The following is a 27,614-nucleotide window of genomic DNA, read 5'->3' as shown; positions in this document are numbered from 1 at the left end:
ACAGTAAAACGAGTCCTATATCGACATAACCTGAGAGGCTGCTCAGCAAGGAAGAAGCCACTGCTCCAAAACCGCCATAAAGAAGCCAGACTACAGTTTGCGAGTACACATGGGGACAAAGATCTTACTTTTTGGAGAAATGTCCTCTGGTCTGATGAAACAAAAATTGAACTCTTTGGCCATAATGACCATCGTTATGTTTGGAGGGAAAAGGGTGAGGCTTGCAAGCCGAAGAACACCATCGGAACTGTGGAGCATGGGGGCGGCAGCATCATGTTGTGGGGGTGCTTTGCTGCAGGAGGGACTGGTGCACTTCACAAAATAGATGACATCATGAGGAAGGAAAATTATGTGGATATATTGAAGCAACATCTCAAGACATCAGCCAGGAAGTTAAAGCTAGGTCGCAAATGGGTCTTCCAAACGGACAATGACCCCAAGCGTACCTCCAAAGTTGTGGCAAAATTGCTTAAGGACAACAAAGTCAAGGCATTGGAGTAGCCATCACAAACCCCTGACCTCAATCCGATAGAAAATTTGTGGGCAGAACTGGAAAAGCGTGTGCAAGCAAGGAGGTCTATAAACCTGACTCAGTTACACCAGTTCTGTCTGGAGGAATGGAACAAAATTCCAGCAACTTACTGTGAGAAGCTTGTGGAAGGCCATCCAAAACATTTGACCCAAGTTAAACAATTTAAAGGCAATGCTACCAAATACTAACAAACTGTATGTAAGCTTCTGACCCACTGGGAAAGTGATGAAAGGAATAAAAGCTGAAATAAATCATTCTCTCTACTATTATTCTGACATTTCACATTCTTAAAATAAAGTAGTGATCCTAACTGACCTAAGACAGGGAATGTTTTCTAGGATTAAATGTCAGGAATTGTGAAAAACTGAGTTTAAATGTATTTAGCTAAGGTGTATGTAAACTTCTGAGTTCATCTGTATACAATATATAACCTGAAATTCTTGTTCTTTGCAGACATTCACAAAAACAGAAGAGTGGCCCAAAGAATGAGTGACAGTAAAAATGTCAGAATCCCAAAGACTCCCTTTACTCCCCACTCCCATGCACAAGCAGCAGCAAAGCACCTCCCCTCCCTCTTAGAAACATAGGAAATCTACAGTACAACACAGGCCCTTGGGCCCACAAATCTGTGCCAAACATGTCCTTGCCTTTGAACTACCCCTCTATTTTTCTAAGCTCCATGTATCCATCCAGGCGTCTCTTAAAAGACCCTATCATGTCGGCCTCCACCACTACCACTGGCAGCCCATTCCACGCACTCACCACTCTCTGCGTAAATAACAAAACTTACTCCTGACATCTCCTCTGTACCTACTTCCAAGCACCTTAAAACTATGCCCTCTCATGCTTGCTGTTTCAGCCCTGGGGAAAAGCCTCTGATTATCCACATGATCAATGCCTCTCATTATCTGGTGCACCTCGCATCCTCCATCGCTCCAAGGAGAAAAGGCCGAGTTCACTCAACCTGTTTTTATAAGGCACGCTCCCCAATCCAGGCAACAATCTTATAAATCCTTTCTATGGTTTCCACATCCTTTCTGTTGTGAGTCGACCAGAGTTGAGCACAGTACTCCAGGTGGGGTTTGACCAGGGTCCTATATAGCTGCAACATTACCTCTTGGCTCTTAAACTCAATCCCACGATTGATGAAGGCCAATGCACCGTATGCCGCCTTAACCACAGAGTCAACCTGCGTAGCAGCTTTGTTGTTCGTCCAACGTTGTCATCGATGAAGACCTCGACACTATTAGTCACTTTGAGACTGGATGCGGTGTGTCCGAAGATGACTGGTCAGGCCAATTCGGGCACGAAATGTCCTGGCACATGTTGGGCAGACATGTGTAGGCACTGCAGTTGTTGCGCTGGTGGCTCTGGACTTGTGCAGCTTGCACTTGTGCTTCAATGCACCTTGCTTTGTAAGCTTGACAGCCTTTGTGGATAAGGCCGCACCAGGTAGGGCGATTTTGTGCCAGCGTTTCCTAGGTGGTTGTGTCTATGTCAAGTGACTTCAGGGAGGCCTTTAGTGTGTCTTTGTAATGTTTCTTCTGCCCTCCATGTGAGCATCTTCCAGCAGAGAGTTCCCCAAGAAGGAGCTGCTTGGGTATGTGCTCACCTGGCATGCGGATGACATGACCTACCCACCGGGTCTGTGCTCTCATCAGCAGTGTGTGGACTGATGGTAGACTTGCTCTAGAGAGAATCTTGCCATCTGATGCCTAATATTCTGTGAAGACAAGTGATGTGGAAATGGTTGAGCTGTCTTGCATGCCTTCGATACACAGTCCACGTTTCATACGGTGGAGTTCAGTCTACCGAAAGCAGAACTTGCCTTTGCTATTCTGTAGTTAACTTCTGTATTAATAGTCACTGTTCGGGAGAGGGTGCTACCAAGGTAAGTAAACTGGTCAACTACCTGTAGTTTCTGTCCTTTGATTGTGATTTCTGGTTCTGTGTACGGTGTGAAGGGCAGGCTGGTGCATGACTTTGGTCTTTTTGATGTTGATGGTGAGTCCAAAGTTGTCATAAGCCATGGAGAATTTGTCTACGTTGACTTGCTTCTCCTGTCTCTGAGCCAGCATATAGGGTGCAGTCATCGGCAAAGAGGAAGTCTCTCAGTACAGTCTCCTTCACCTTAGTAATAGCTTGAAGTCTCCTCAGGTTGAGGAATTTCCCGTCCACTCTGTACTTGAGGCTGATTCCAGCATCACTGTCCTGGAAGACATCATTCAGCATGGCAGAAAACATGCTGAACAGTGTGGGTGCGAGCACACAACCCTGTTTGACACCATTGGTGACTGGGAACGCCTCAGAGGATTCTCCGCCGTCCAGCACTCTGGCCATCAGGCCACCATGGAACTGGCGTACCATCTGAATGAATTTGTTGGGGTAGCGGAACTTTGACATGATCCTCCACAGGCCTTGTCGGCAGACAGTGTTGAAGGCTTTTGTGAGGTCAACAAAAGTTGTGTAGAGTTTGCGATTCTGCTCCTGGCACTTTTCCTGAAGTTGGCGTGCGGCAAAAATCATGTCAATAGTCCCACGACCTTTGCGAAAGCCACACTGTGACTCTGGCAGCAGGCCCAGCTCTGGATGAGTGACCAGACGATTTAGTAGGACTCTTGCGGTAGATTTTCCTGTGATAGAGAGCAGCGAGACTCCTTGGTGGTTGTTGCATATTTGTGGATTGCCCTTCCTGTCGTAGAGATGTACGATAGATGCATCTTTAAGTTCCTGAGGAATGGATCCTTCCAAAAAGACTGGAGCAACTTGATGAGCTTCTGTATAAGTACAGGACCACCGGCTTTGTAGATCTCTGTAGGTATGGTGTCTGCCCCTGGGACTTTGCCACTGGATAGCTGACTGACAGCTTTCGTGACTTCAGCTACTACTGGTGGGTCATCCATGGTGCTGTTGATGTCGGCCTGGGGAATCCAGTCTGTCGCCTCATGGTTAATAGATGACGACTTCAAAGTGTTCAGCGCATCTCTGCAGGATCTGAGCCTTCTCTGTAATGAGAGTTGTAGCATCTATACTCGGGGGAACTCCCGAGAGACTGAGGTCCGTCGAGAACGTTGAGGGCTTCATAGAATCGTTTCAAGTCGTTTCTGTCAGTGGTATCCCTGTATTTCATCTTCCTTGGTGCTCAGCCAGGCATCTTGTATTTTAAAAAAACGTAACAACAGGAATTCTGCAGATGCTGGAAATTCAAGCAACACACATCAAAGTTGCTGGTAAATGCAGCAGGCCAGGCAGCATCTATTGGAAGAGTTTCAGTTGGCGTTTCAGGCCGAGACCCTTTGTCAGGACTAACTGAAGGAAGAGTTAGTAAGAGATTTGAAAGTTAGAGGGCGAGGGGGAGATCCAAAATGATAGGAGAAGACAGGAGGGGGAGGGATGGAGCCAAGAGTTGGACAGGTGATTGGCAAAGGGGATATGAGAGGATCATGGGACAGGAGATCCGGGGAGAAAGACAGTGGGGGGGTGTGGAAACAGAGGATGGGCAAGGGGTATAGTCAGAGGGACAGAGGGAGAAAAGAGAGAGAAAGAATGTATGTATAAAAATAAATAACAGATGGGGTACTAGGGGGAGGTGGGGCACTAGTGGAAGTTAGAGAAGTCGATGTTCATGCCATCAGGTTGGAGGCTACCCAGAAGGAATATAAGATGTTGTTCCTCCAACCTGAGTGTGGCTTCATCTTTACAGTAGAGGAGGCCGTGGATGGACATGTCAGAATGGGAATGGAACGTGGAATTAAAATGTGTGACCACTGGGAGATCCTGCTTTCTCTGGCGGACGGAGCGTAGGTGTTCAGCAAAGCGTTCTCCCAGTCTGCGTCGGGCCTCGCCAATATATAGAAGGCCGCATCGGGAGCACCGGACGCAGTATATCACCCCAGCCGACTCACAGGTGAAGTGTTGCCTCACCTGGAAGGACTGTCTGGGGCCCTGAATGGTGGTAAGGGAGGAAGTGTAGGGGCATGTGTAGCACTTGTTCCGCTTACAAGGATAAGTGCCAGGAGGGAGATCAGTGGGGAGGGATGGGGGGGACGACGAATGGACAAGGGAGTCGCGTAGGGAGCGATCCCTGCGGAAAGCAGAGGTGGGGGGGGGAGGGAAAGATATGCCTAGTGGTGGGATCCCGTCGGAGGTGGCGGAAGTTGCGGAGAATAATATGTTGGACCCGGAGGCTGGTGGGGTGGTAGGTGAGGACCAGCGGAACCCTATTGTTAGTGGGGTGGCGGGAGGATGGAGTGAGAGCAGATGTGCGTGAAATGGGTGAGATGCGTTTGAGAGCAGAGTTGATAGTGGAGGAAGTGGGAGTACCGAAGTACCACTCTGCTCCGTCTAGCGGAAGTAGTCCTTACTCTTAATAATTTCTCCTTTGGCTCCGCCCTCTTCCTCCAAACTAAAGGTGTAGCCATGGGCACCCGTATGGGTCCTAGCTATGCCTGCCTTTTTGTTGGCTTTGTGGAACAATCTATGTTCCGTGCCTATTCTGGTATCTGTCCCCCACTTTTCCTTTGCTACATCGACGACTGCATTGGCGCTGCTTCCTGCACGCAGGCTGAGCTCGTTGACTTTATTAACTTTGCCTCCAACTTTCATCCTGCCCTCAAGTTTACCTGGTCCATTTCCAACACCTCCCTCCCCTTTCTAGATCTTTCTGTCTCTATCTCTGGAGACAGCTTATCCACTGATGTCTACTATAAGCCTACTGATTCTCACAGCTATCTGGACTATTCCTCTTCTCACCCTGTCTCTTGCAAAAATGCCATCCCCTTCTCGCAATTCCTCCGTATCTGCCACATCTGCTCTCAGGATGAGGCTTTTCATTCCAGGATGAGGGAGATGTCCTTTTTTAAAGAAAGGGGCTTCCCTTCCTCCACTATCAACTCTGCTCTTAAACGCATCTCCCCCATTTCACGCACATCTGCTCACTCCGCGACTCCCTTATCCATTCGTGCCCCCCCATCCCTCCCCACTGATCTCCCTCCTGGCACTTATCCTTGTAAGCGGAACAAGTGCTACACATGCCCCTACACTTCCTCCCTTACCACCATTCAGGGCCCCAGACAGTCCTTCCAGGTGAGGCGACACTTCACCTGTGAGTCGGCTGGGGTGATATACTGCGTCCGGTGCTCCCGATGCGGCCTTCTATATATTGGCGAGGCCCGACGCAGACTGGGAGAACGCTTTGCTGAACACCTACGCTCTGTCCGCCAGAGAAAGCAGGATCTCCCAGTGGTCACACATTTTAATTCCACGTTCCATTCCCATTCTGACATGTCCATCCACGGCCTCCTCTACTGTAAAGATGAAGCCACACTCAGGTTGGAGGAACAACATCTTATATTCCTTCTGGGTAGCCTCCAACCTGATGGCATGAACATCGACTTCTCTAACTTCCACTAGTGCCCCACCTCCCCCTAGTACCCCATCTGTTATTTATTTTTATACATACATTCTTTCTCTCTCTCTCTCTTTTCTCCCTGTCCCTCTGACTATACCCCTTGCCCATCCTCTGTTTCCACACCCCCCCCCACTGTCTTTCTCCCCGGATCTCCTGTCCCATGATCCTCTCATATCCCCTTTGCCAATCACCTGTCCAACTCTTGGCTCTATCCCTCCCCCTCCTGTCTTCTCCTATCATTTTGGATCTCCCCCTCCCCCTCCCACTTTCAAATCTCTTACTAACTCTTCCTTCAGTTAGTCCTGATGAAGGGTCTCGGCCTGAAACGTCGACTGAAACTCTTCCAATAGATGCTGCCTGGACTGCTGCGTTCACCAGCAACTTTGATGTGTATCTTTTACGCAGTTTATTTTGAACTATCCTGTGAGCACTGGTAAAGGCGTTTTTCTTGGCAGCTGATGATGGGCCGTTCTGATGGGCACGATGAAGGCAGTGCTTTTCAACAAGTAGAGCTTGTAGCTCCTCATTGTTCTCATCGAACCAGTCATGCTGCTTGTGGGTAGAGAGCCTTAGCATCTTCAGTGCAGATGAATGGACAGCATCCCTGAAGCGATCCCAGTCGTCCACAGCGCTGCCTGGAAGGTGTAGGCTGCAAGCTCGGTTTCTGAATCTTCAGCCAGTGCTGAAGCAATGCTGGGGTTCTTCAGCCTGGTCACATTGATTCTCTTCATAGCCTTGCTTCCTCTTGAGTCTGATGTGGAGCTTCATTTTGGAGAAAATGAGCCTTTGATCTGTCCAGCAGTCAGCACCACATATGGCCTTAGTCACCCTGACGTCCTGCCTGTCTTTTCTCCTGACAATGACATAGTCGATAAGATGCCAATGCTTAGAGCGGGGGTGAATCCAGAAGGTCTTGATACGGGTAGGCAGGCGGAAAGTTGTGTTGGTGATGAGGTCGTGCTGCACATGTCTTCAGTAAGAGTAGACCCTTAGTGTAACATTCGCCCACTCAATGACTCCCAACGACTCCCTGCCAGGCTGCAGAGTCGCACCCTACTCTTGCATTGAAGTCGTCGAGCAAGATCAGCTTGTCGGTGCTGCTCACTGCTGATAGTAGAGCGCCTCGTTCTTCATAGAACCTGTCTTTTGTTTCGTCCGGGTTGGTCATTGTGGCTTGACTTCTGTTCTGTAGCGGAAGCTGTAGTGTCATGAGCCAGTTGTTCACACCCTTGGGGAGACTGGCAAGTTTCCGAACAAGGTGACTCCTGACAACGAATCCATCTCCAGCATCACGACGCTCATCGCGGCCGCGACCGCTCCAGAAAAAAGTGTATCCGCCTCCAGTTTCAGTTAGCTGACCTACGTTGGCAAGACGAGTCTCACTCAGGGCTGCTATGTCAATGTTGTATCCTGCAAGCTCTCTGGCAAGTAAGGCTGTTCTTCTCTCTTGTCTGTTTGCTGTCAAATTGTCCAATAGTGTGCGCACGTTCCAAGTGCCAATGGTGAGCGGTGTCACTTTGCGTTTTGTTGTGTTTGTTCGACCGCCAAGATATGATCCCCTCCAGCCGTGGTAAACTGGACTGGACAGGGTGTAATGAAGCAGGCAATGTTTAGGGCACCTTTTCTAGCCCCTTCCTCATACTACAGAGGTGAGCAGTGCGTTCCTAAAGAGTGCTGCTCAGTTGCCCAGGTAGACGCCGAGTTTCACTGCTGCTTCGGTCAGCGAAAAACGGCCATTACACCTGAGTCACCTGTGTGCAGGTCTGACTACAGCTAGTGTGTCCACACTTGATGCTTTGTCGCACGCCCATTGGCACAGGACTTCAAAGGTTGAGGGTGATGATGATGTTGAGACTAGCGCTCGATTTGGATTTAAGTGAGGGAGAGTTGCGCAGCGTCAGCCTCGCTCTCTCTTCCCAATTCCCATCTGGATCCAGAGGTAAGACAAGAGTCGAGACGGCTGGAGATGGGACTAGGCATAGTGGATGATCAGCATGTCTTGTGTCTTGTCCTGCTCTACATGTTCCATGACGCTTGCAGAGACCGCCTTCTTGACCGTTAGACCTTCCATTAGTCTCGTCTGCTCAATTCGCTGGAGTCTGTCTTCACATGCTAGGATAGACATCTCCCTGTCTCACTGAGGGTTTGATACCTGTCAGTTACCCTCAGCTGGTTTAGCCGGCTTGTTGAAGCCGTTGCCCGGGGTGTGGCCGCTGTCACATGCAAACAGCTACGGGGAGCCACAGGTGAGAGCTGAGTGACAAGTGGGGACCAAAGGTGGACTAACCTCCTTGAAAAGAATGCGACATGTTCCCCTACCAGAGATGCTATCCCTCACTGACGCCCCATACACCCCTATAGCAGCTTTGAGTGTCCTATGGACTCGGGCCCCAAGATCCCTCTGATCCTCCACACTGCCAAGAGTCTTGCCATTAATGCTATATTCTGCCATCATATTTGATCTACCAAAATGAACCACCTTCCACTTATCTGGGTTGACCTCCGTCTGCCACTTCTCAGCCCAGATTTGCATCCTATCAATGTCCCGCTGCAACCTCTGACAGCCCTCCATGCTATCCACAACACCCCCAACCTTTGTGTCATCAGCATATTTACTAACCCATCCCTCCACTTCCTCATCCAGGTCATTTATAAAAACCAGAGTAGGGGTCCCAGAACAGATCCCTGAGGTACACAACTGGTGACTGACCTCCATGCGAATATGACCTATCTACAACCACTCTTTACCTTCTGTGGGCAAGCCAATTCTGTGGGCAAGCCACAAAGCAACGTCCCCTTGGATCCCATGCCTCCTTACTTCCTCAATAAGCCTTGCATGGGGTACCTTAGCAAATGCCTTGCCAAAATCCATATACACTACATCTATGGCTCTACCTTCAATGTGTTTAGTCACGTCCTCAAAAAATTCAATCAGGCCCATAAGGCACGACCTGCCTTTGACAAAGCCACACTGACTATTCCTAATCATATTATGACTGTCCAAATGTTCAGAAATCCTGCCCTCTCAGGATCTTCTCCATCAACTTGCCAACCACTGCAGTAAGACTCACTGGTCTATAATTTCCTGGGCTATCCCTACTCTTTCTTGAATAAGGGAACAACATCCACAACCCTCCAATCCTCTGGAACCTCTCCTGTCCTCATTGATCATACAAAGATCATCGCCAGAGGCTCAGCAATCTCCTCCCTCGCTTCCCACAGTAGCCTGGGGTACATCCCGTCCGGTCCTGGTGATTTATCCAACTTGATGCTTTCCAAAAGCTCCAGCACATCCTCTTCCTTAATATCTACATGCTCAAGCTTTTCAGTCCACTACAAGTCATTCCTTCTCAGGATCCTTTTCCGTAGTGAATACTGAAGCTGTTCTCACTGGCCGATCTTCACGAGCTTGTGCAGTCGCGCCTCGTTCAAACCACTGAAGAAAATAAAAAAGCCCTTCCCTACTTCAGCAAAAAAGCATCAGCATCCTCCACCCACCAAGCAAGCAATAGCAAAGCCCCCTACTGATCTGCTGTTCCTGATATTCCATTTTTTTTTCCTGTGACGCTTCAGTCAGCAGCACCTGCTTAAATCAGCTTGTCCCCAGGGCTGCAAAGCCTCAGAACCTTGAGGTCCTGCTCGTCTTCTAGGCCATGTCCTTGGGATATTGAAAAATGGCCGGTTGGTGAGCCCCAAGAGTGGGAACCAGTATCGATTATATAAAAGAAAGTTTCAAAGGTCAGTCACGTAGTCTGCCTTACCATTATATGTAGTGACAGTTGGACTATACAGAGGCCAGGTAGATTTGGGTGGGAACGATAGTGAAGCTGCTAAAGAAAGGGGGAGATTTATTACCTGTGAATGGCATCATGCCTATGTGGAGCTGAAAGTCCTATGATTGAAAAGTACTTTAATGTGGCAACAAGCTCCTCTAAAAACATTTAAGAAATAATCAGGTAACTTTAAACTGACAGAAGAATATTGGTAAATTGGTCCCAAGGCAAAGATACTCCTTTGGCCATTGTTCTGAGTGTGGTAATGGAATTATTTTATTCATCCTTGAATTAGTCCAGGGGATTGATGAGTATAGACATTCTCCAATAAGCTAACCTTGATCTTCCTTCTCCACAAGGTTACTTGCTTGAGCTGAACCATTAGAGGAAGGGTTCCCAACCTTTTTATGTAATAACTTACCATTAACCAAGGGGTCCGTGGACCCAGGTTGGGAACCCCTGTATGTGAGGGTCCTGTGCAAAACAAAAGTATGCCAAAAAATTGCAAATGTTCTCCTCACACAGCATAAAGCACAGAAGTGGGGGAAAACCCTGTTATTAAGGCATTAAAAATGTGTTTAGAAACCGATGCCTCTTTCTCTCTCTCTCACAGTTAATCCTGTTTGGGTTGAGTAACCAGATGGTGGTGGATTTTACAGGGGAAAACACAATGACTTTTAAACATCTATTCTTGAAGAATTATTCAGATGACTTGGAAGATTCCTATGCTGTGTATACGAAGGCAGATGTTTATGAATGTATTTTCTACACAGTTGAACAGGTTGGTTGTTTTGCTTCCATTAGACTCTTTCCTGTTAGGATTTGGATTCTTGCCTAATTTCTAAATATCTCTTTAAATTACAGTGCAAGGTAGCTTGATATGTGTAGCTTGCTTTCAGCTGGTAGGCTAATCTGAATAAGTATCTCTTTGGATTCCATCACGCTGAATGAAGTTTCACTATTTTAAGTTTATGGTTAATATAATTAACAAGTAATGTTCTGATTCGTAGTCACCATATACAAATTAAAATGCTTGACAGGATCCCACCATGGATGACAAAATACTTTATTTATACTGGAAAAGGTTAAATGTTGGACAGAGTACATCATTAACCCCACAGTCTTCAAACTTGGACCATGTGAAGGTTTGCTTTCTTGCAAAATCGTAAGATATAGGAAAGAACTAGGCTATTTAGCTCATCTAGTCCTTGTCACAGCTCTTCTGAAAAACAAGTAAACAACATCCATTGATTCTGTCTATCCTGCCTGTTATTTCCTCAGAGAATTCTAACAGATTTGTCAGGCAAGATTTCCCTTTAAAGAAACCATTGCTGACCTTGGCTGACTTTATCATGTGCTAAGTATCCTGAACCTTCTTAATAATGGACTCTAACATCTTCCCAACCACTGAAGTCAGGCTAGCTGGTTGTAATTTCCTTCCTCTGCCTCCCTCCCTTCTTGAAGAGTGGATGGACAAATTTTCCAATCCTCTGGAACCATTTTGACGAGGTCCCACACAGGAGATTAGTGTGCAAACTTAAAGCACACAATATTGGGGGTAAGGTGTTGATGTGGATAGAGAATTGGTTGGCAGACAGGAAGCAAAGAGAGGGAATAAACGGGACCTTTTCAGAATGGCAGGCAGTGACTAGTGGGGTACCGCAGGGCTCAGTGCTAGGACCCCAGTTGTTTACAATGTATATTAATGACTTGGATGAGGGAATTAAATGCAGCGTCTCCAAGTTTGCGGATGACACGAAGCTGGGCGGCAGTGTTAGCTGTGAGGAGGATGCTAAGAGGATGCAGGGTGACTTGGATAGGTTAGGTGAGTGGGCAAATTCATGGCAGATGCAATTTAATGTGGATAAATGTGAAATTATCCACTTTGGTGGCAAAAGCAGGAAAACAGATTGTTATCTGAATGGTGGCCGATTAGGAAAAGGGGAGGTGCAACGAGACCTGGGTGTCATTATACACCAGTCATTGAAAATGGGCATGCAGGTACAGCAGGCGGTGAAAAAGGCAAATGGTATGCTGGCAGTTATAGCAAGAGAATTCGACTACAGGAGCAGGGAGGTACTACTGCAGTTGTACAAGGCCTTGGTGAGACCACACCTGGAGTATTGTGTGCAGTTTTGGTCCCCTAATCTGAGGAAAGGCGTCCTTGCCATAGAGGGAGTACAAAGAAGGTTCACCAGATTTATTCCTGGGATGGCAGGACTTTCATATGATGAAAGACTGGATGAACTAGGCTTATACTCATTGGAATTTAGAAGATTGAGGGGGGATCTGATTGAAACATATAAAATCCTAAAGGGATTGGACAGGCTAGATGCAGGAAGATTGTTCCCGATGTTGGGGAAGTCCAGAACGAGGGGTCACAGTTTGAGGATAAAGGGGAAGCCTTTTAGGACCGAGATTAGGAAAAACTTCTTCACACAGAGAGTGGTGAATCTGTGGAATTCTCTGCCACAGGAAACAGTTGAGGCCAGTTCATTGGCTATATTTAAGAGGGAGTTAGATATGGCCCTTGTGGCTAAAGGGATTGGGGGTATGGAGAGAAGGCTGGTACAGGGTTCTGAGTTGGATGATCAGCCATGATCATACTGAATGGCGGTGCAGGCTCGAAGGGCCGAATGGCCTACTCCTGCACCTATTTTCTATGTTTCTATTCCAGACAGGTCATTCCTAATGCCTCTCCAATCTCTTCTGCTTCTTTCGGAACCATGGGGTGTAGTTCTTCTGGTCCAGGTGACATATTGACCTTCAGACCTTTCAGCTTCCCACCCACTTTCTCCCGAGCGATAGCAACTACGCTCAATTCTGCCCCCTGACTCTTGGAAATATGGCATACTGTTAGTGTCTTCCACAGTGAAGACAGACACCAAATACCTATTAAGTTCATCCTAATTTTCTTGTCCCCCATTACAACTTCTCAGGCATCATTTTCTAGAGGTCCAATATCCACTCTTGCCTCTCTTTTGCTCTATATATCTGAAAAAACTTTTTGTGTCCTGTTTTATATCATTAGCTAGCTTACCTTCATATTTCACCATTTCTCTCCTTCTGGCTTCCTTAGTTGCCTTCTCTTTTTTTAAAAGCTTCCCTCTTCTCTAACTTCCCACTAATTTTTGCTGTATCACATACCATCTGTTTTGCTGTTATGCTATCTTGACTTTGCTTGTCATCCACAGTTGCATCATCCTCCTTTTTGAATGCTACTACTTATTTGTCTACCCTGAGCCTTTTGAATTGCTCCCAGAAACTCCAGCCATTGCTGTTCTATTGTTAACCCTACTATTGTTCCCTTCCAGTCCACTTTGACCAGCTCACCTCTCATGCCTCTATAATCCATTTATTCACTTAGTACTGATACATCTGACTTTATCTTCTCCCCCTCAAACCGCAGGGTGAATTCTATCATGTTATGATCATTGTCACCTAAGAATTTCTTTTCCTTAAGATCTCTAATCAAATCTGATTCATTACACAACACCCAATCCAGAATCACCTTTTTCCCTAGTGAAATCGATCATAAGATGCTCTGAAAAACCTTCTCGTAGGCATTCCATAAATTCCCTCTCTTGGGATCTAGCACCAACCTGATTTTCCCAATCTCTGCACATTGAAATCCCCTATGCCTTTTGTGACATTGCCCCTTTTACATGCCTTTTCAATCTCCCATAACTTGTATCCCCCATTCTGGCTACTATTTGGAAGCCTTCATATATCTCCCATCAGGGTCTTTTTACCCTTGCAGTTTCTTAATTCTATGCACAAAGATTCTACATCTTCTGATCCTATGTCACCTCTTTCTTGTGATTCATTTTTTTTTTTTGCCATAGAACCACCTTACCCCCTCTGCCTACTTCCCTGTTCTTTTGATACAGGTGTATCCTTGGTTGTGAAGCTTCCAATTATGATTTTCTTTTAGTCAGGTCTCAGTGATGCCCACAATGTCATACCAGCTACTCTCCAACTATGCTACAAGATCATGTATCTTATTCTATGTACCACATACATTCAAATATAACACTTTCCCATCTGTATTCTTGACTCTTCAACTTTTCCCCCATATTATACTTCAGCTCATCCACTGATTACAATGTTACCCTATCCTCTCCCAAAGACAACTTCCAGTCTGCTCCAACTATGGAATCTCCTATCACTGCTGCACTCCTCTTCCATTCTGTGCCAGAGACCCAGTCGCTTCAGCTTCCTTCTGGTAGGTCATCCCCCCCCCCCCCCCCCCCACACTCCCATAGCAGTATCCAAAGTGGTATTCTTATTATTGAGGGAATGACTACAAGAATATTCTGCACTGGCTGCCTATCCCTTTCCCTCTCATGGAAACATAGAAATGTAGAAAACCTACAGCACAAAACAGGCCTTACGGCACACAAAGTTGTGCCGAATATGTCCCTACCTTAGAAATTACTTGGGTTACCCATAACCCTCTATTTTTCTAAGCTCCATGTACCTATCCAAAAGTCTCTTAAAAGACCCTATCATGTCCGCCTCCATCACCATTGCTGGCAGCCCATTCTACACGCTCACCACTCTCTGAGTTTTTTAAAAAAAAAACAACTTACCCCTGACATCTCCTCTGTACCTACTGCCAAGCACCTTAAACTTGTGCCCTCTTGTGGCAGCCACTTCAGCCCTGGGAAAAAGCCTCTAACTATCCACACGATCAATGCCTCTCAGCATCTTATACACCTCTATCAGGTCACCTCTCATCCTCCTTTTCTCCAAGGAGAAAAGGCCAAGTTTACTCAACCTACTCTCATAAAGCATGCTCTCCAATTCAGGCAACATCCTTGTAAATATCCTCTGCACCCTTTCTATGGTTTCCACATCCTTCCTGTAGTGAGGCGACCAGAACTGAGCACAGTACTCCAAGTGGAGTCTGCCCACGGTCCTATATAACTGCAACATTACCTCTCGGCTCCTAAATTTAACTCCACGATTGATGAAGGCCAATACACTGTATGTCTTCTTAGCCACAGAGTCAACCTGCACAGCTGCTTTGAGTGTCTTATGGACTCTGACCCCAAGATCCCTCTGATCCTCCACACTGCCAGGAGTCTTACCATTAATACTATATTCTGCCATAATATTTGACCTATGAAAATGAACCACTTCGCACTTATCTGGGTTGAACTCCATCTGCCACTTCTTAGCCCAGTTTGCATCCTATTAATGTCCTGCTCTAACCTTTGACAGCCCTCCACACTATCCACAACACCCCAACCTCTGTCATCATCAAACTTACTAACCTATCCCTCCACTTCCTCATCCAGGTCATTTATAAAAATCACAAAGAGTAAGGGTCCTTGTACAGATCCCTGAGGCACACCACTGGTCACTGACCTCCATGCAGAATATGACCCATCTACAACCACTCTTTGCTTTCTGTGGGCAAGCCAGTTCTGGATCCACAAAGCAATGTCCCCTTGGATCCCATGCCACCTTACTTTCTCAATAAGCCTTGCATGGGGTAACTCAGCAAATGCCTTGCTAAAATCCATATACACTACATCTACTGCTCTTCCTTCATCAATGTGTGTAGTCACATCCTCAAAAAATTCAATCAGACTCGTAAGGCATGCTTTGACAAAGCCATGCTGACTATTCCTAATCATATACCTTTCCAAATGTTCATAAATCCTGCCTTTCAGGATCTTCTCCATCAACTTACCAACCACTGAAGTAAGACTCATTGGTCTATAATTTCCTGGGCTATCTCTACTCCCTTTCTTGAATAAGGGAACAACATCCGCAACTCTCCAATCCTCCGGAACCTCTCCCGTCCCCATTGATGCAAAGATCATTGTCAGAGGCTCAGCAGTCTCCTCCCTCGCCTCCCACAGTAGCCTGGGGTACATCTCATCTGGTCCCGGTGACTTATCCAACTTGATGCTTTCCAAAAGCTCCAGCACATCCTCTTCCTTAATATCTACATGCTCAAGCTTTTCAGTCTGCTGCAAGTCAATACTACAATCACCAAGATCCTTTTCCATAATGAATATTTTACTTCAGTATTCACTAAGTACCTCTGCTATTTCCTCTGGTTCCATACACACTTTCCCACTGTCACACTTGATAGATCCCATTCTTTCACATCTTATCCTCTTGTTCACATACTTGTAGAATGCCTTGGGGTTTTCCTTAATCCTGCCTGCTAAGGCCTTCTCATGGCCCCTTCTGGCTCTCCTAATTTCCTTCTTAAGCTCCTTCCTGTTAGCCTTATAATCTTTTAGATCTCTTAACATTACTTAGCTCTCTGAATCTTTCCTAAGCTTTTCTTCTTGACTAGATTTATTACAGCCTTTGTACACCACAGTTCCTGTACCCTTCCATAACTTCCCTGTCTCATTGGAACATACCTATGCAGAATTCCACACAAATATCCCATGAACATTTGCCACATTTCTTCTGTACCTTTCCTTGAGAACATCTGTTCCCAATTTAAACTTGCAAGTTCCTGCCTGATAGCCTCATAATTCCCTTTCAATTAAACGCTTTTCTAACTTGGCTGTTCCTGTCTCTCTCCGATGCTTTTGTAAAGGAGATAGCAATATGATCACTATCTCCAAAATGCTTTCCCACTGAGAGATCTGACACCTGACCAGGTTCATTTCCCAATACCAAATCAAGTACAACCTCTCTTCTTGTAGGCTTATCTACATATTGTCAAGAAACCTTTCTGAACACACCTAACAAACTCCACCCCATCTAAACCCCTTGCTCTAGGGAGATGCCAATCGATATTTGGGAAATCAAAATCTCCCACCACGCCAACTCTATTATTACACCTTTCCAGGATCTGTTTCCCTATTTGCGCCTCGATATCCCTGTTACTATTGGGCGGCCTATTAAAAGAAACACCCAGCAGAGTTATTGACCACTTCCTGTTCCTAACCTCCACCTACAGAGACTCTGTAGACAATCCCTCCATGACGTCCACCTTTTCTGCAGCCGTGACACTGTATCTGATCACCAGTGCCAGGTCCCCACCTCTTTTGCCTCCCTCCCTGTCCTTTCTGAAACATCTAAAACCCGGCACTTGAAGTAACCATTCCTATCCCTGAGCCATCCAAGTCTCTGTAATGGAGACTTGCATCATAGCTGCAAGTACTGATCCACGCTCTAAGCTTATCCGCTTTGTTCACAATACTGCTTGCGTTAAACTAGACACATCTCAAACTGTTGGTCTGAGCGCGTCCTTTCTCTATCACCTGCCTATCCTCCCTCACACACTGTCCTCAAGCTTTCTCTATTTGTGAGCCAGCAGCCTCTTCCCAGTCTCAGTTCCATTCCCAGCCCCCAACAATTCTCATTTAGACTCTTCTGACAGTCACTTAGCTATCTGCCTCCTGCAATTTGGGGATGACTACCTTCCTGTAACTCCTATCTGTCCGCTCCTCATTCTCTGGTATGAGCCGAAGGTCATCTTGCTGTAGCTTGATGCACTTCATGCAAATGTAGTTGTCAGGGAGACTGGAGGTTTCTCAAAGTACCCATATCTCACACAAGGAACATACCACTAATTCTGCACCCATTCTCTCCGCAATAGCTATGCACTAATAGACGAAGAAAGAGGAAAAAAAATTACTAACAAGAGAAAATCTGCTGATGCCAGAAATCTAAGCGACACACAAAATGCTGGAGAAACTCAGCAGGCCAGGCAGGATTTGTGGAAAGAGAAGTACAGTTGGTGTTTTGGGCTGAGCGCCTGAGACCCTTCAGGAAAATTACGAGGAACGAACTTAGACCTTCTTCCCTCGGCCTCTTGACCATTCTAACATCGGCCCAATCGCACAATGGCTGCTTCGCTTACACCTTGCTTTTTTATAATCCTTTGCCAAGTGCTTTATAGATCGCAATGATTGTAGCTCACCGTAAAGTCCTGAAAGGCCCTGGGCTCTTTTAAAACCTCGTGCAGTTTCTCCCACAAACAAGCCCACAATGAATGCTGCCCTGCCATTTAAAATTTTATTAGAAAGACTTCAACTCTAACTGCAACCCACATGTTTCTGAACCCCAGCTTAGAAGTTACCAACAGTTGGACAAGACACTTTTATTTTTATAATGGGTTGTTCTGCCAGTCGGGTTGAAAGTAAATTTTTGCAAGACAGATGCAAACAACAGTATGAACTCTGCAAAGAGCAAGCCAGATACCGGTTGACCTTCACTAATCCGGCACCACTGGGACCTGAGAACGCTGGATCAGTGAAAATGCCGAATTACAGAAGGATCACATTAAGCATAATGAGTGCCAGATTATCGAAGGAACCGGAATTACAGGTAGTTGGATTAGTGAAGGTCGACCTGTGCTTTATTCTAGGATTACAATGATTTCTGACTTTTAACGTCTATTTTAGTCAGAATTGGGTTTAATATCAATGGCATATGTTGTGAGATTTGTTAACTTTGTGGCAGCAGAACAATGCAATACATGATAAGAGGAAGGAAAAAGAAAATTGAATTATGTAATTGTTAAATAAGTAGTGCAAAAAATAGGAAATATATATAAAAAATAGTGAAGTAGTTTTGTATTCAGTCCTTGAAAGAGCTTTTTTGGACTCTAACTGGTTTAATTGTCTCAGCAAGTCTTTGCCAGATTATGAAAGGTCTGGTTTTGTACAAAAATAAATTCTGTTTGTAGTTGGGTAGAGGATAAGTGGTCCAATCATTTTAGGGTGGGAAAGGCAGGAAGTGGTGCTTTATGGGATATGGTCTTTCAGTAGACAAAAACTGTTCCTGATGTCAGAAGCCCTGCCAAAAATGAAGTATTTGTTTTTGATAGCAAGGATTTTGAGTTTTATTTTAAATTTAGAGATACAATATGGAACAGGCTCGCGTGGCCCTTCGAGCCATGCCGCCAGCAACCTCTGATTTAATCCCAGCCTAATCACAGGACATTTACAATGACCAATGAACCTACTAACTGATGTGTGTTTGGACTGTGGGAGGAAACTGGAATACCTGGAGGAAACCCACTTGTTCCATGGCATGGCATACAAACACCTTACAGAGGGTGCTGGGATTGAACACCAACGTCTGAGCAGTAATAATGTTGCACTACTCACAACACGCTGGAGGAACTCAGCAGGTCGGGCAGCATCTGTGGAAAAGAACAAACAACGTTTCGGGCCGGAACCCTTCGTCAGGACTGAAGAGGGAAGGGGCAGAGGATCTATAAAGAAGGTAGGGGGAGGGTGGGAAGGAGAAGGCTGGTAGGTGCCAGGTGAAAAACCAGTAAGGGGAAAGATCAAGGGGTGGGGGAGGGGAGGCAGGGAGGGGATAGGCAGGAAAGGTGAAGAAGGAATTAGGGGAAAGCACAATAGGTAGTGGAAGGAGGCAGAACCATGAGGGAGGTAGTAGGCAGCTGGGGGAGGGGGCAGTATTCAGTATTCATACCAAGGGACTGGAGACTACCCAGACGGTATATGAGGTGTTGCTCCTCCAACCTGAGTTTAGCCTCATCATGGCCGTAGAGGAGGCCATGTATGGACAGATCCAAAGGGGAATGTGAAGCAGAGTTGAAGTGGGAGGAAACTGGGAGATCCTGTCTGTTGCAGCGGTCGGAGCGGAGGTACTTAACGAAGCGGACCCCCAATCTGCGTTGGGTTTCACCGATGTAGAGGAGGCCGTAACGGATGCAATAGATGACCCCAACAGGCTCACAAGTGAAGTGTTGTCTCACCTAGAAGGACTGTTTGGGGCCCTGAATGGTGGCAAGAGAGGAGGTGTAGGGACAGGTGTAACACTTAACGCTTACTTGGATAAGTGCCGGGTGGGAGATCCGTGGGGAGGGACGTGTGGACCAGGAAGTCGCGGAGGGAAGGATCCCTGCAGAAAGTGGAGAGGGAAAGATGTGTTTAGTGGTAGGGTCCTGTTGAAGGTGGCGGAAGTTGTGGAGAATAATGTGCTGGATCTGGAGACTGGTGGGGTGTTGTACTAACCACTACATGACTGTGGCACCCTTTTTGAGATGTAAGATAGATAGAGTGAATGCAAGCAGGCTTTTTCCACTGAGGCTGGGGGAGAAAAAAACCCAAGGACATGGGTAAGGGTGAAGGGGGAAAAGTTTAAAGGGAAAATTAGGAGGGGCTTCTTCACACAGACTGGTGGGAGTGTGGAATGAGCTGCCAGATGAAGTGGTAAATGCGGGCTCACTTTTAACATTTAAGAAAATCTTGGACAGGTACATGGATGAGAGGTGTATGGAGGGATATGGCCCAGGTGCAGGTCAGTGGGACTAGGCAGAAAAATGGTTCGGCACAGCCAAGAAGGGCCAAAAGGCCTATTTCTGTGCTGTAATGTTCTATGGTTCCATGAAATGGTGGCAAAAGCAGATTGGATAATGTGGCACATAAATTTTACTGACCTACCCCCACTTTCCCATTGTACTCTGCATTTCTTTGCTCTGATGTTAACTGTGGACGTAATTGTTAACAGAATGACAGCCATCAGTATTTGCCGTTAATTGGTGTTTAATCCAATTGTAATGGCAGGTTTTGTTGTGATTAAGTAGGTTGGATATGTGTTTAGAAGAAAGGAAATCTAACAGAAATGTACACAATTCTTACTGGCTTAATGAGATAGATGCAAACTTGAGGGTTCATAGTGTTATAACTGGCTCATAAAAGTTTACTTTTAAGTTGATCTGATTAGTAGATAGTGCCATTATTAAACAAAATGTTGCTTGTTAACTTGTAAACTGATTTAGTTCTATTAGAGATCAGCTTTTTGAGGTCAGCATTGAGAAGTTTAAGGTAACTTTAAAGTACGGATATGTCACTATGCTGCCTTGAGATTTGTTTTCTTGAAGGCATTCACAGTAGAACAAAGAAATACAATAGTGTCAATGGAAAAACTACACAATGACTGATAATTTGCAAATTCAAATATGAATAATGCTGAGAACATGAGTTGTAGTCCTCCTCTTCCCCCTGCCCCGGTAGTAAACAATAATCTCTTTGGTCTTGCTGACATTGAGTGAGAGACCTATATGCTGATTTGTCACCACCTTTGATTTTACCAACAACAGTGGTATCATCAACAAACTGTGCTTAGCCTCACAGTCATAAGTGTAAAGAGAGTAGAGCAGGGGGCTAAGCACACAACTATGTGGTGCACCTGTGCTGATGGAGATTGTGGGGGTGATGTAGTTGTTAATCCGGACTGACTGGGGTCTGCAAGTGAGGAAATCCAGTTACATAAAAGGTATCAAGGCCTAGGTCTTGGAGCTCAATGATAAGTTTCGATGGATGATGGTGTTGAATGCTGAGCTGAAGGTAACAGTATTCTTCACCTCAAGGATGTTGCAACTTTGGAATTCTCTAATCAAGGAGCCTGTGGAGGTTGAGTCTCTGAGTATATTTGAAATAAACCCAAATTTTAATACTTGTACTAGGGACCAACATTAATGTGAAGAATGTGCAGCTGAGGTTAAAGATCAGCTGTGATTGAAGGATGTGGACCTTGTATATGCAGAAGGGATTAGTTGAAATTTTAATTCATTCGACGCACATCAGAGCCTGATCCATTTTTGCACTGTTCTATGTTGGTGTTGTAGATGTGTTTCTGAATTTCATTCTGAAAAGGCTTGTCCCAAAATTTTGACTTTTCGACTACTGGGAATAATTGATCTACCATACCTGGGTGGAAGTCGAATCTGGATAAAGTCACTCAGAAACTGTATAAATACAAACTCTTTATTCAAAGCCTCCGGGGCACTTCAGTAAATCACTCAAACAGGAACAGTCCGTTTGCCATAGTACGTATTCCCCGGGTTCGATGTTGGGCTAGTCGCCTTCTCTTGTCATATCATCTTCGTCCTTGTATGCCTGATGTACCTGTGAATGTAAGGCTCAGAGAATCTTAGGTGGCCCGTTTAAATCAGAGTGGGAGGCCGCATGGAACCCCACGGAGTCCTTAGGGGCTTTCCGAAGATGATTTGAACTGGTGACAATCCCGTTTTTTTTTTTTTTTTTTTTTTTTCCCTCGGGGAGGCCCCCACATGGAATAATGCTAAGGGCAATATCTTTAACCAATTAAGTCCCTTTCCCTCTAAGTTTTGCCAATTTGGTTTTTAAAGTATCATTTGCCCTCTGTACTATACCTGTAGCCTGGGGGTGGTGAGAGCAATGGAATTGATGGATAAGGCATTGCAGATTTCTTCATTTATCTTGGCTACAAAGTGGGGACCGTTATCTGAGCTCAATATTTCTGGTAACCCATACCGATCGATCACTTCTTGCAACAGTATTTTAGCTGCTGTCAGGACTGTATTATCTGTGGCAGGGATTGCCTCGATCCATCTACTAAACACATCTATGATCACCAAGCAATAATTGTAACAATGCACTTTAGGTGGTTCAATAAAATCAATTTGCAAACATGAAAAGGGGCCTCCAGGTAAGGGAGTGGTGCCTGACACACAAGGTGTCCCCTTTCCCACATTGTTCTTACGGCATATTAAACATGCTTTTGCCCTCTTTGTTGCCGCTTGCTGCAATTTCGGATGCCACCATGTTTGCAGCAAACTGTTTACCCTTCCCTCCTTCCCGAAGTGAGTACAAGTATGAATATAATCAAGGAGGATTGGTAGAAATTGGGTAGGGATGCAGACCTGTCCCGCAGGGGTGAACCAGAGACCCGTCACGGGACCCTCCTTATAGCCCATCTGTGACCATGGTCTGTGTTCCTCCTCAGGGGCGTCCCCCTGGAATGTATGTACAGCTTGCATGTCTGGCAAACCCATACTGTCTGGGAGGTGCAAGGGGTTTTGGCGGGGCCCTGGTGGGACTATAATTTCGAGTGTCTGGGCTGCGAATTTGGCAGCCTCATGGCTCATGACATTACCGGTGGAGATTTTATTAGTCTGACGGGTATGAGCAGAGCGTTTGATAATGGCCAATGTTTTTGGAAATTGCAAGGCAGTGAGGAGATTCTGTACAAACGTAGCATTGCTAATAGGATGTCCTGAGGAGGTGAGGAAATCCCGGCATTCCCAAAGCACTGTGCAGTCATGAGCTACCCTGAAGGCGTATCAAGGATCAAGTGTAGATGTTTGCACGTTTGTTGGCAGTGAGGATGCAGGCACGAGTGAGGGCAAATAATTCAGCTTTTTGTGCTGACGCGGCTGGTTGAAAGGCTGCCTGCTTGAGCACCAGGACATCTGTGACCGCGGCATAGCCGGAACATCTCTGTCCTTGAGGGCCAGTGGAAGAACTACCATCGACATACAAGGTTATGTCAGGGTTCTGTAGGGGTTGGTCCTCGCGGGCTGTGATGAGGAGTTGATTTTGCAGCATACAATCGTGTTCAGAATTGTTTCTGACCTGGGGTGGTGACGTTAGAAAAGCGGCCGGGTTTAAAGTAGAGCAGTGAGAAAATGTCAGCAGCAGGTTGCTCAAGTTGTCTCATAGCGATTTTGTCGTGCCTGAGTGAGGTGCTGTGTCTGTCGGGAGGTCAAAAGCTCCACCACCAAGTGGGAAGAGAAGCACATTGACAGACTGATGTAGGGTAATATTGGAAGCCGCAGTTACCAGGGTATACACTGCCTTCCCTGAAACTCCACCCATAGGGGTCGCATCCATTGATATGTTCATTCAGACCCCTCGAACCCCAAGAGGGCAATGGTGGCTCGGGAAAGCTGGAATCCATGTTCTGACACTATCTCATGATACGAGGTTGCCCCCCCCCCCCCCCCCCCGTATCAATCACAAATGGAAGTTGAATTCCAGCTAGCTGAAGGATTATGTTGGGTTCCTCTTGCGGGTCGCTACTTATAACGGGCAACATTTTCGAGGGTCAATGGGGTGACTGCTGGGTTTAAGCCCTGGGTGTCTCTGCTGTCCCCAGAGGCACCTTGCCTTCCAGTGTCCTGGTCAGCCACAGTTAAAACACACTCCACGCTGACCTCCCCCGGGCATGGGTGCTCACTGGGGTGGCCCATTTCTTCGCTCAGAGGGATAAGGTGGTTGGGGTGGTCCCCTTATTGCCATCACCTGGCCAGGTCCTGGAGCATATGGGTCATCATGATTGGCCTTACCCCCTTGCAAGGAATTGATCCCAATCCTGGTTCCGGCATATAGTTACGATGCCAGCCATCATCTGACCCCCGTCGGTGTTCCTCACCCCGTTGGACAAATTCATGCTTGACTAACTCCCTTTGAGGCAGGTCTGGACTCTGTGCTGGGATTCCACTAGTAAACTATGACTTGCCGCATCCGATTATGGTCATTATCTGGCCAGTCCGTTTTGTTGGTCTTGATCATCGTAGCTAAATTAAAAGGGAGACATTGGAGCAACAGCACATCAAATTGAGGGGAAGTACTCCCATTATTGAAGATCTGGTCCTCCGCACAAGTCCCGTAGCATGATACAAAGCACTCCCAGTAATCCAACCCTGATTCCCTGGGTTTCGGCTTACATTCTAATGCTTTAGTGATATTAGTAGGCTGTTGGAGTGCTTTTTCCAAGCCCTGGATTATCTGATTGGTCTGCTCTTCCTTGTTTAGTACCCCTTCCCTCTCAGTTCCTGGTAAGTCTGGTATCCCAGTTCTGCATTCCATTTCTGTCCCTCATCCGCAGATAATATCATGCAACAAAGTCCGAAAAGATCCTGGGGGTTAGCATCTGAATTGTGCTCTGCACATATTGTACGAAAAGCGCCGGTTTCTCCTTTCTGTCAGGGGCCTGATTCATTGTCATGATCATCTCCTGTGGCTTCCATGGGGCATAGACAGGGATAACCACTGGCCGATCTTGCTTCCCCGCCCTGGGATAAGACATCAATCGGGTAGGTTACTGTTTCTGAGGTTCGGGCGGGGGGACTTTTCTCAGGGACTGAGCTTATCCATTCTTCAGTATCAGCTCGTGGGACGGTTGGATATAGGGGCCTCTGTTTCACCCTTCCTCCCACGGTGTCAGAGAACCCTGGAGAATTTTTGGGTCCCATGGCTAGTAGCAGCTCCCGATATGGTGGTGGGGGTCTTGTCACTAGCCAGTCTTATTCGCGATCACTTTCATCAAACAGGGTCGGTAAGCCAGACATACTCCCGGGATTCTGTATTTCATTCCCTATTTGTCCCTGTGTTTTTCACTTTTGGCTTTCAGCTTTATCTTTTTCTGCCTTTCCTCCTCTCTTTTTCACCTGCCGCCTACCCATTCATTTTTCGCTTTGGTAAGTCTCCCAGGTTTTAGTCTGTACGTCTAAACTACATAGCTCTATTCCTCTATCACACGTATTATTTCGCCAGCTTGCCAACAGTGACTCATTCCATTTCTTGTCTGCCCATCCTTTCTATTCCTTGATCAATATTTTGCTTTTACTACTACAATTCTTTTTCCAAACCATTTTTACCGCTTGGTCACAGCTTGTCACATCTCAAGTCCCTCACCGTGGCCACAGTTTGTCCGCCAGTTTCTTAGATTAAAAAAAAAAATACCACTTAAAACATGTAAATCTCTTTCTTTATCATGAAACCACTCATACTTTTTGCCTTGTGAAGTTCCCGTACTATTCTTATCACACAACAGATCTTGTCCCATGTTTTGTCTACTGCTCAATTCTCCTGTTTTTTCTTTACTCGATTTTAACTCTTACCCGATTTTAACTTTTACCTGACACCTGTCAGCTGTCCAATTTTCAAATGATTGTCCTACCTAATACGAGTCTCTTGGCAGATTGGATCTGGGTCCCGTCAAGGTCCTGTGCTGAAGTCTGGGTGACGGGCAGAGACTTGCACCTGTATCATGGGGAGCGACTAAGACAATTCTTCTTTGCGGGCCCGATTGGTCCCTGTAGATAGGATGTTCGGTCTGTCACTTAGCCCGCCTCTGTGTCACAGTCCCCTATGTTGGTAACCTGCTCGCAAGTGTCAAATGTGGAAGTCGAATCCGGATAAAGTCACACACAGACCGTATAAGTACAAACTTTTTATTCAAAGCCTCCGGGGCACTTCAGTAAGTTGCTCAAATAGGAACAGTCTGTGACTGTTCATGCTCGGTCCACTGACTAACAGTTGCCCTTACAGAAGAGATATATTTGCTCCGAGACCCCCACACATATGAAGCTGGATTATGTCTTCCCTATGCTTGGACTGCTATGTTACTGAAATTTTCCTAGTGCTGGCTTGAACTCCCAGTGTGGTTTACTTTGGCGTAAAATGATGTTAGCATATTGGCCTTGTGGTTTGACAAGTTACCACGATGTTGTGAAGAACGTGAGATTTTCAACTGGCATTCTGATGAATTTTTATACTTTGGTCAAAATCAATAAGGCTTAATACCTGGTTAATTTCATGTTACATATTTGTGCAAAATGGTTGCAGTATTTCCTATTTTATTGGTTTGAAGTTTTTAGCCCTGTAAAATGAAATATTTAGTTGAAATGTGAATCTTTTCTTTGTAGTGTCTTTCCCTGGAAAAATTCTGCAACTTTTTCCCTCTGTTTATTTCTTTCTTCACTGGTGACCACCTCCATTCCATATTAACTTCTTGTCTCATTTTGTCCCCAATTCCCATTACTTTACCCAATACTTAGTACCTGGCTCTGCAAAATATCTCTCTGGGGCGGTATGCCTACGTTACTGATGGTGATACAAATCATACTGGTCTCCAGCTCTGCCATCGTTTTTATAAGAAGGGGAGCATCAATCCTGAAAATGATACCTTCAACATCAACCCACAGGTGATAACAGGTAGGTGATCTTTTGTAGAATATCTGTATTCATCCAAGCATCTTTTCACCTCTTATTCTTCACACCTCTGATACTTGCACTTTGAGAAGTGGGTGATTCTGGCAGCATCACTATTTCTTGTCTATTCCTCTCACTCCATTCAGTCTTCTGACTATATGACAGATGAAAAGTTGGGTGAGTGTTCTCTTTCTGTTAAGGTGTCCTGGAATTTTGCATCCAGTAATGGTGAGAATATAGAGATGTCCAAGCAGCAATGGCATGGAGCTCAGTAGATGCTGGATTCGGTGGTCCTCTGACATTGCTCTATTTGTTCACCCCAGTGGAGTTCAAAAGTCAAGTATTTGAAAGGTGTCATCAGTGCATCTAGTTCATTCTGCAGAATGCACTGAAGCTTGTAATTCTCACATGTACTGAGATACAGTATAAAGAATGTTTTGCAGACCACTTCAAATGTGTACCTTGGTGCAGTACAGGGAGAATGCAGAATACTGTTATAGTGACAGAGTGCAGTGTAGGTAGACAACAAAGTGCATAGGCCATGGTAGGTGGTGAGATCAAGAGTTCACCTTCATACAAAAGGAATATTTACAACAGCAGGACAAAAGCTGTTCTTGAGCTATGCTATGGGAATGATGGAAGGGTGATTGTGTTCCTTTTGTGGAGTACAGGAAATTGCTCTGATTCAGAAATGTTGTTTCTCAAGTGTTGTTGTGGCTTTCCATTTCTGGATGTATTATAGTCCTATACTGATCACTGTGCTCCATATATAATACAAAACAGAACCAGGAAATGGCCTCTCCTCTCCTCAACCTGCTCAGTGATTCAGTAAGATCATGGCCTTGACTTCAGCTCCATCCTTGATTTCTTCCATATCTAAAAATCTAATGATCTCCTTGTTGGATATTTTCAGAGCTCTCTTGGGTCCACAATTCCAAAGATTTTTAATGAAGTTGTTAAAAACCTATCTAGTTCAATGGCATCTTTCAGAGCAAGTAATCATCCATGCTGATCCTGCCTGGCCTAGTTGTGACTAGCCCGCCGGTCAGTGTGGTTGACTCTTGCCCTCTGAAAACCACTGAGTTCGATCAGTGAAGGGCAATAAACACTAGCCTTGCCAATGACACCTGAACCCTAAAAGAAAAATTAGAAACTGAATTGGGTTTAATATCACTGGCAGC

The 27,614-nt window shown here is 45.8% G+C and overlaps 1 protein-coding gene across 2 annotated transcripts in view; it reads left to right on the top strand.

The window, feature by feature from the left end:
• Window positions 1-27,614, top strand: part of mcoln1a (mucolipin TRP cation channel 1a) — an 80,147-nt gene that overhangs the window by 7,190 nt on the left and 45,343 nt on the right. For both annotated transcript variants that reach the window (XM_072248414.1, XM_072248412.1), the window contains exons 3-4: window positions 10,329-10,496; window positions 26,280-26,436. In XM_072248414.1, the coding sequence (XP_072104515.1) occupies window positions 10,329-10,496; window positions 26,280-26,436 (325 nt within the window). The remainder of the gene's footprint in view (window positions 1-10,328; window positions 10,497-26,279; window positions 26,437-27,614) is intronic.

Source organism: Mobula birostris, chromosome 32, assembly GCF_030028105.1.
Source record: "Mobula birostris isolate sMobBir1 chromosome 32, sMobBir1.hap1, whole genome shotgun sequence".
In the NCBI taxonomy this organism is placed as follows: domain Eukaryota; kingdom Metazoa; phylum Chordata; class Chondrichthyes; order Myliobatiformes; family Myliobatidae; genus Mobula; species Mobula birostris.
The sequence above is the reverse complement of the archived record's forward strand: the minus strand, read 5'-3'. Positions and strand labels throughout refer to the sequence as shown.